This window comes from Leptonychotes weddellii, chromosome 4 (genome assembly GCF_054177405.1).
Source record: "Leptonychotes weddellii isolate Sample4059 chromosome 4, ASM5417740v2, whole genome shotgun sequence".
In the NCBI taxonomy this organism is placed as follows: Eukaryota; Metazoa; Chordata; class Mammalia; order Carnivora; family Phocidae; genus Leptonychotes; species Leptonychotes weddellii.
Window position 1 is genome coordinate 162,512,249 of NC_138372.1, and position 8,299 is coordinate 162,520,547.

Here is an 8,299-nt window from a genome sequence, read left to right on the forward strand (position 1 = left end):
AATTAGAGGAAGTGGTAAGGGAGGACCCGAAAGGTAACAAATTCCCAGAAACCATCCTGACGCTCTGCTGCATTCAGGATCCCACTCTCTCTTCCTGAACGTCAACGAGCGAAGTGCCGGGAGGCAGTTTGCTCATGGTCCCAAAGATGGGAAATACCCTTCTTATCCAGAGGCAACTTACACCTTCCCTTGGAGATGTGGAAAGGGAGAGATCTATCGCTTGACTCCAAAGCCATTATCCCTGATCAATCAAGGATATCTCCCTTTTTATTTAATTAACTAATTAACTTGAAAAGCAATTGGGGGTTGACTGCCTAGTGTGAGTTAATTTACCCCGTGCTGTGGTCCATGCTGAGGGTGCCAAGAAATAACATGGTGCAGGCCCCCCTTAGAGGACACTGGGTGGAGCAGGAGGCCGTGGGCATGCGCTGTCCCCTGTGGCCGGTGTTTGAGGAGCATGGAGGTTACCCTGGCGCCTTGTGGGCAAGGCGTCCAAAGAGGGCGTCCTCGTGGAGAAATGCCAGGGCAGACAATGGGCTGTCCTTCCCAGTATTATGAGAGCGCACACTCCATCACACCGGCTTCGGGCACAAGTACCACGCCAGTGAGGTAGGGCCATGGATCCCGGAGTATGGGGAGACACGTGGGTTCCGTTTCCTGCTTTCCTCCCGCTGGTGCTGTTGCTGTCGCTGTGGCTGCAATTACTGAGATTACTAGTATTGCTAGTACCTGGCATCACCCTACCATTCCTGTTACCGTTGCAACCAATCACTAATACTCTCAGTAAGTAAACTCAGTGAGCCAGGGAGAGCCCCAGTCACTGTACTGTGTACTTGGTCATTTAATCCTAAATAATAATTCTATAAAGAAGGTATTATTACTTCCTCCATTTTACAGAGGAAGAAACTGGAACACAAAGAAATGACGTACCTCGCCCAGGGGTCACGCCATCCGTCAGGAGCAGAGAGCCGGAATTACAGGGTCATAGGTTGCACGCCTTGACACACAGAGTCTACCCAATTTTCCCAACTGACCCTCCCAGTGTCAGTATCTGTTTATCAGATCCTTGCTGACACTCGATGCTTCTCAGATTTTAGATTTTATTGCCAGTCTGATGTGTAAAAGTGGATATCTTGTGTTAATTTCCCTCCCTGTGTGCAGGGAGGGCACATATCTTTACTGACTCCTCATACCTTCTCTGTATTCCCCGCTAGCTGTTTAGCTCTTTGAGGCAGGGATAGTATTCTGCTTATATTAAGCACAGTGTTCAAATGTTATTGGAGCACGTTTGTGGAAAATTAAACAGAAACCTTCATAGTTGCTTTACCCCTGGTGGCCAGGACTGTCTGAATAAAGAATAATTTTCTTATGTTTAAGAGTCACCCGGGAGCTTGTTTGAAATTCAGACTTCCGGGGTCTAGCTAAAGGTGGTCTGAGTCAGTAGGTCTGGGATGGGTCCCTGGAATCTACATTTTAGCAAGCATCCAGGTGGTTCTGACACCTGTAGACCCAACTTGGAGAAACACTACACGGAAATTCTGCATATCAGACACATACGGGATCTTGACAACTCCCCAGGATGTGAGACAATCACAGAATACGTGACAGTTTAAAGGCGAGGCAGCCAGTCACCCCACAGGTAAGGAGAATCAAGACAAGACAAGAAAGCTTTCCACATCTGTGCTCTGCCCAGGTACCAGCCAGGCCTCTGACAGCTCACCTGTGGGTGTGGCTCACCTGTCAGACTCGTCCACAGGCGGCCCCTCCATCTCAAACCTGCAGGCACAGCCGTAGTCCTCGAAGTCCCGGGGGCAGAGACTGGCCACACACTTCATACCACTCACGAACTGGAGCAGCGCAGGGAAGCTGGTGAAGACAGCCTGCAGCCAGGTGAAGTGGGAGCCCAGGCAGTCTGCGGGGAGAGGACAGCGGGGAGGGGACTGGGAACCAGGGTCAAGGAAGGAGCCCCTGTGCCTGGGACTTCCCACACCTCAGCAACCAATAAGCCCCTACTGTATACTCACAACTGTTCTGAACAATTGAAGGGAGGTGGGTTTATAAGCCACGGCCCCTGTTGGTTGTCCCCCTAACAAACAGTCATTTAATCCTTCTCCCTTACCAACAAAGCTGAAAGGGACTCAGGGGAGGTGAGCCTCCTCCCTAAGTCCCTGTGGACGTTTGACACTTGCTCATTCTCAGCTGGTCATGCTAATCCCAGGTTCCATGACAGTGAGTGGCCTGGGACTGAGCACGTGATCCAGATCTGGCCAGAAACACTTAAGAGGAAGTCTGTTAGAGGTTTTTGGGAATTATTTCTTTCATCATAAAGAATGCAGGCATGTAGGGACGCCTGGGTGTCTCAGTCGTTAAGCTTCTGCCTTTGGCTCAGGTCATGATCCCAGGGTCCTGGGACCGAGCCCCGCATCGGGCTCCCTGCTCCACGGGAAGCCTGCTTCTCCCTCTCCCACTCCCCCTGCTTGTGTTCCCTCTGTCGCTGTGTCTCTCTCTGTCAAATAAATAAATAAAATCTTAAAAAAAAAAAAAAAAGAGAATGCAGGCATGTAAAGAGATCCTTTTGATCTACACTTTTCTCCTTCCTTAAATATGGGTAAGAATATGCTGGCCAGGACTGCAGCAACCACTTGGCCACCATGAGGCCTGAAGTCTAAAGTTGAAGAGCCAGTAAGCTTAGTTATAGCAGCGGGGAGAGAATGAAGCTGCTGGGTCGCTGATACCTGTGCTAAGCTCCTGCACCAATCCTGGTGCTTTCAGCTTTGGTGAGATAATTAAATGTCTTGGTTATTTAAGTCACTATGAGTCTGCTGAATGGATCCCAAATGATACAGTCCCAGCACTGGGGAACTGTAATCCAGTGCAGGAAGAGAAGGGATATAGACACTAATAATTTGGGGCCTCTACTATGTGCCAGAAATTGTGCTAGATGCTTAAAATAGAATAATGGTTAAGCTTGCTAGTGAGTCACACTTTAGAAAGCATTCACTTGGTCCATCACCGCATAAACTTCATGTTAATCCTGCAGGGCAGACGCTATTCTGTCACTTCTATTTCACAGATAAAGGAACTGAAGGTCAGAGATCTGCCTGAGGTATCAACCAGTGGTACTGATTTGCCCTAAACAAGAATGCTCCTGTAAACAAAATTGGCAAGAGAACGATTTCCAGTTTTTGTTTTGTTTTGTTTTTGATTTTTACTTTAAGCTGCATGCTCACCCTCCCCTTTCTCCGCCCGTCTGATCAGAGGACTGTTAAGTGCTAACAGGGTGACCCCACAGCCCTGATTCTAATGCACGGGGTCACCCACAGGGAAGCTTGGGGAGGTCAAAGAGTGGTCTGCGAGGACTAGTTTCACCCAGACTATTCTAGTTTTTCCTACCCTATTCAAACTTCCTTTCCCGTGTTTTGTTTCCACATAGCCTAATCAGAAAAATGAATAATTCTGTTGAAGGAAAAAGCCACTCTAAGGCTTGTGTGTGTTTATATAAATATTCATTTTCACTCAAAAACATACGGGGCACCCACACTTAGTCACCTACATATTTTCAGTGCCGTCCTCTGGCAAGCATGGTCTAATCCAAGAGCAGTTCAGCACTCCTTGCTTCTGTCAATCCTGTGATAGCCTTATTTTGGGGCTACTTCTAGAAAACAATGATGGGAACCATCATGGTGCCTGGCAATCGCTGGTCACATGATAGATACCTAATTGAGAAATGGAATACTTGACAATCTTTGGGATTCTTAGGCTTTATATATGTATATTTTATCATGTATATTTAGTAGTTGGGGAGAGAAAATCCAACAACTTTGGTGGAGGGCACTCAGCTCTAGACACAGAAGAGAGCTCCCTCCTTCTTGGCATGTCACGTAACTCCCCTCAGTCCCTCCCCTGTGCAACAGGGGTACCTTTCCCTTCCTGGCCAGGTTGTGGTGTGGTCAGGACTAATGAAGTAAGGACTATGAAGGCGCCTGGCAGCGTGGTGACTCATCTTGCAGTAAAAGACACCAATACTCTCTGGATCACACAGCTCAGAGCTTGCTGGGGTGGTGGGAGCAGGGGAGCCCCAGGCCCAGTAGTTTGCTTAGATTTCCCACACTCACCCCATGCCCTGACACCTGGTGGATAGAAGCACCTTGGCATTTAACTTACCAAAAATGTCGGCGACACTTTCGACATTTTTAAACACCCCAGGGAAGGATGTGATATCTAAGTGGAAGGTAGAGAAAACAAATCAGAGAGCTCTGGTTTCTCCCCTTCCCCTGCCCCACCCCTGTGAAGAGTAAGCAAAACCCTTTCTCTTTCTCTAAGGATAGATTTGACCTTGGACTAACTTTCTAGTAACACGGGTTACCATGGAGACCCAAGAAGATGAGACGGGAACTGTGTTACCAGGCAACATTGCTCGGTGGTACAAAAGACCCTGGATGATAAGGTGTATCTGGACTTGGCAAGGACCATGGGTGAACTATAAATACCTGGTGGGAAGTGATTGTCTGGGGGCTCCCTCAGTGTGATAACTCTTGGAACTGAAGCATGTTTTTTCTGGGCATCCCGGAAATTATACCTATGGAACTGTTACTAGAGATACTAGTTCTAATGCAGACTGAAGCTTCTAGGCCAGGGCAGGTCCTGTGGCTGCTTCATGTGAGTCCCATTCCCTTGTACCTGAGCTGCTCCCTGGGGGCTCCAGGGAGATGTGGGGATCACCTCCGGGGCTACTCTCCTTGAAAAGGAATGACTGGCATGGCCTGATGGCGCACGGGGCTTCCTGGCCTTGATCCTTCCAAGTGCCAAGTGTGGCCTGTGAGTCTTAACATCTACTAGAGGTTCTCTTTGGCCTGGGCATTGCCCTTCCCATGGGGGTGATGGCATTTTGAGAGAGGTCAGATGATCATCTGGGTCTGGGTGGCACTGATCACTTTGTTTGCATGGGCTCATGCACAAAGAACTTGGTGACTCAGCTCACCTCTCTGCAAGGTGGGAAATGAGTCTTAAATTCTGGGCCAACGTGACCAGCTGGTTCACTATGCATCATGGTCTTCAGCAGTACCCAGCTAGGAACCCACCTGAGAAATCTTCACAATCTATCACCAGGAAAACCTCCCCTTCCCAAAGGAGCAATTATGGGTCCTCTTTTCTTATCGGTAGAGCTCTGGAATACCTTTTCTTTCTCTTTTTGTCTTACCTTCTAGAAGGCTCAGAGCTCAGTTTGAAGCTAAAATATTGTGACCATATAACCCTCACGATCAGCCCATTTATTTCCATCCCCTGTTCCCTTTTCAGCTAACCTTCATTTGATGGAAGTTGTAATATTTTGTCTCCAAGGAGAGAGCAGAGGTGGGTCAGACACAGGGGAGACTGCGGAGGGGGAGGCTTTTGAGTCTTATTTGAATCGCTTTGCCTACAAGAGCCCCAGCAGTGAGTGGTATATTCAGAAGGGGTCATTCTCCCTGCCAATATCCTAGACAACTTTCTACCTGGTGAGGTCGCCTAAGAAAAGTTCAAAAATCCTTACTGATATTTTTTGAGAGTCCCGGAGGCAGCTCCCGTGGAAGGTGTGGGGTGTCCAGAGGATGGCCCCCTATAATCAAGGAGGAGAGAAGGGTTAGTAGGAGCACTTCCACTTGCTGGGAGGGGCAGCCAGGAGGGGAGGGGATGCAGGTAAATTCAATTCTATGTATTTTTTTCTAGAACCTGCTGTGTGCTGGGTCTCTGATGAAAATAAGGTGGTCCCAGTGTTTCAGATGGGTTGGCCTTAAGAGTAGCCTTCTGGTGGAAGATAGAGAGATTTGGGAACTCATCTTGAACCTGTTGTTGCATAGGAAGCAAACCATTTTAATTTAGATTGCATGTTTGTTTGGAGTGCCTTAAGATGAAAGATAGGCGGAAATAAGTGCGGACAAGGAGAGGCCCCCCCAACCCCCAGGGAGCTTATCATCAAGGACAGGGCTTTCCCACACTATCAGCACACAAAATGATCAACAGCTGTTAGGGATCCATGCATGCTGAGACTCAGCCCCCTACCCTTCATTTATCCACAGTGGAGACATGGTGAGAGGATGCAAGTTTTGAATTGTGTGAAATAATCGGGCAGGGAGCCAGTGGGACTTGGCCTTTTCCCATACTTGGTCACTAGGCTGGGCTATGTCCCCAGGGGCCTTGAGCTCTCAGTAGGAAGCAGGGGGTCTGCAGGGAATCGAGAGGGGCTGGAGCAATGGTGTGATATCAGATGAACTTGAGCCTGCAAGATCTGACCGCATGGGGGCGCCTGCGTGGCTCAGTGGGTTAAGCGTCTGCCTTCTGCTCAGTTCTTGGTCCTAGGGTCCTGGGATTGAACCCCTTGTAGGGCTCCCCGCTCAATGGGGAGTCTGCTTCTCCCTCTCCCTTTGCCCCTCCCCCTGCTCATGCTCTCTCTCTTTCTCTCTCTCTCATTCACTCTCTCAAATAAATAAATAAAATCTTAAAAAAAAAAAAGATCTGACATCATGGATCAAAGAAGTGTGTCAAGAGTGGATTAAGTAGCACTGAGAGGTGTGCTGAGGACACGAAAATGTTACCCCAGCCATTCATCATTATTATGACTATTACTACCAACTTCTTCCACTCACTGCCCCCTGTCCCCTCCACACTAACAAATGGTTTGCATTGCTTGGACCTCACCTCTTCATCCACCTCATCAACACCATGGACTTATCTCAGGGGCACAGACGTCTTTAGCAGGTGCTTGTCTGCAGGAGAGCAGTCTTCCAATCTACAAACCCTGTGGGCTCGCCCTGGGTCCAGGCAGCCCCCAGACCCTCTGCTGTCGGGCTCTCCAGGGATGGGTTGGAGGGGGAGGCAGCCACCCTCCTGTGCACCGTACCCTAGCCCGTCCACATGACGAAGTCCACCCAGCACCAGCCTCCCTCCCAGCTGGATGTGCTCTGTGGCTGTGGGCAGGAGCAACCTCTCTGGTCCTCCGGATTTCTCACCATTAAACACAGAGGGATGGTCCCACTGAGGGACATTCCCACTGGCCCAAGAGCCATGGGCTGCGCGGGGAAGTGCCCTGCAGATGTTCAGAAGGTGGGGAGACCCAGGACTTCCTTCAGCTCCAGGTGAGCCCTATCACAGAGCCCACGTAATTGCTCCGGTGCATTCCATATTTGGTGTAATTGCCTCAGAAACGATTTAATTAGCATACCAGCCAACAGCTAAGAATATCTGCTGCCTACTCAGGCAGCAACTGTGAAATACCCCCTGGTCCTCGATAATTACTTCTCTGGTATCTCCTTGGCGTCCTGGCAGATGGAGGTGGTCTGCTCACTGAGAAACAGCTAACAAGGATGCATGCCCCCTACTCCCACCCCTATGTACTCTCAGGGTGTTGACACCCACACATTTCATTAGCAATGAAAGAAGCACCCTGGATTTGAAATTACTGATCCCAGAGGACTGAGTTGGCTCGCTCACAAAATCCAGAGGGGAGGCAGGTCCTTGGGGATGGGAGAGTTCTGGTTCCATGGGAGTGCTGCTCTAGGGGAAGGAAGCTAGCATTCGTCCCATTCCAGGCTCAGTTTTGCAGGCATCCCCTCAAATCCAGTGCTGTGCCCAGTGCTGTGGGGCACGTTTTGCCATTGCCACTTTATCAACAGTGAAGTCGAGACCCATGGAGGAAGCTCTAGCTTCTTCTGCCCTGGAACCTAAGGCTTCCCTCCATCTGCCCCTGCCTAGCTCTGCCAAACCATCTCCCTCTTTGAATCCCATGCTTCTGGGATGCTTATCATTTTCCAGACACCAAACTACTTCTTGCCATTCTGGCTTGGCTTGTGTGGTGCCCTGAGCCATGACCTGCTCCCTTTTGCGTTACTGACTTACGTTTTTGGATTCCATGTAAAGTTCGAGAAGTCCTACCAAAACCCCAACATGGGCTGGCGTAGGGATACCTTCCCTGGCTCCCGTAATGTGGGGACATCCTTCTCTCACTGCACTTATGACCCTATGTTGCAATGATCTGTTTATGTGACCGTTTCCCCCACTAAATTAGGAACGTATTGAGGGTCAGAACGCTGACACATTAAAGCACACATTCAGTAGATAGCTCTTTAATGAACAAATGTGCACACAGTGGTTGAACTACGCCATCAAATGGCCAATTTCTCAGCCAGTGAGTGATGGCCCACTAGAATCATAGCGTCCTAGCCTTGTAAAGTTTTTTTTTTTTATTCTTATGTTAATCCCCATACATTACATCATTAGTTTTAGATAAAGTGTTCCATGATTCATTGTTTGTGCATAACACCCA

General features: G+C 49.0%; 1 protein-coding gene across 1 annotated transcript in view; it reads right to left on the reverse strand.

The window, feature by feature from the left end:
- OC90 (otoconin 90) overlaps window positions 1-8,299 on the reverse strand; it is a 30,042-nt gene that overhangs the window by 18,535 nt on the left and 3,208 nt on the right. The window contains exons 2-4 of the mRNA XM_081817214.1: window positions 5,531-5,596; window positions 4,165-4,221; window positions 1,738-1,912 (exon numbers count right to left, since the gene is read on the reverse strand). Of these exons, the coding sequence (XP_081673340.1) occupies window positions 1,738-1,912; window positions 4,165-4,221; window positions 5,531-5,596 (298 nt within the window). The remainder of the gene's footprint in view (window positions 1-1,737; window positions 1,913-4,164; window positions 4,222-5,530; window positions 5,597-8,299) is intronic.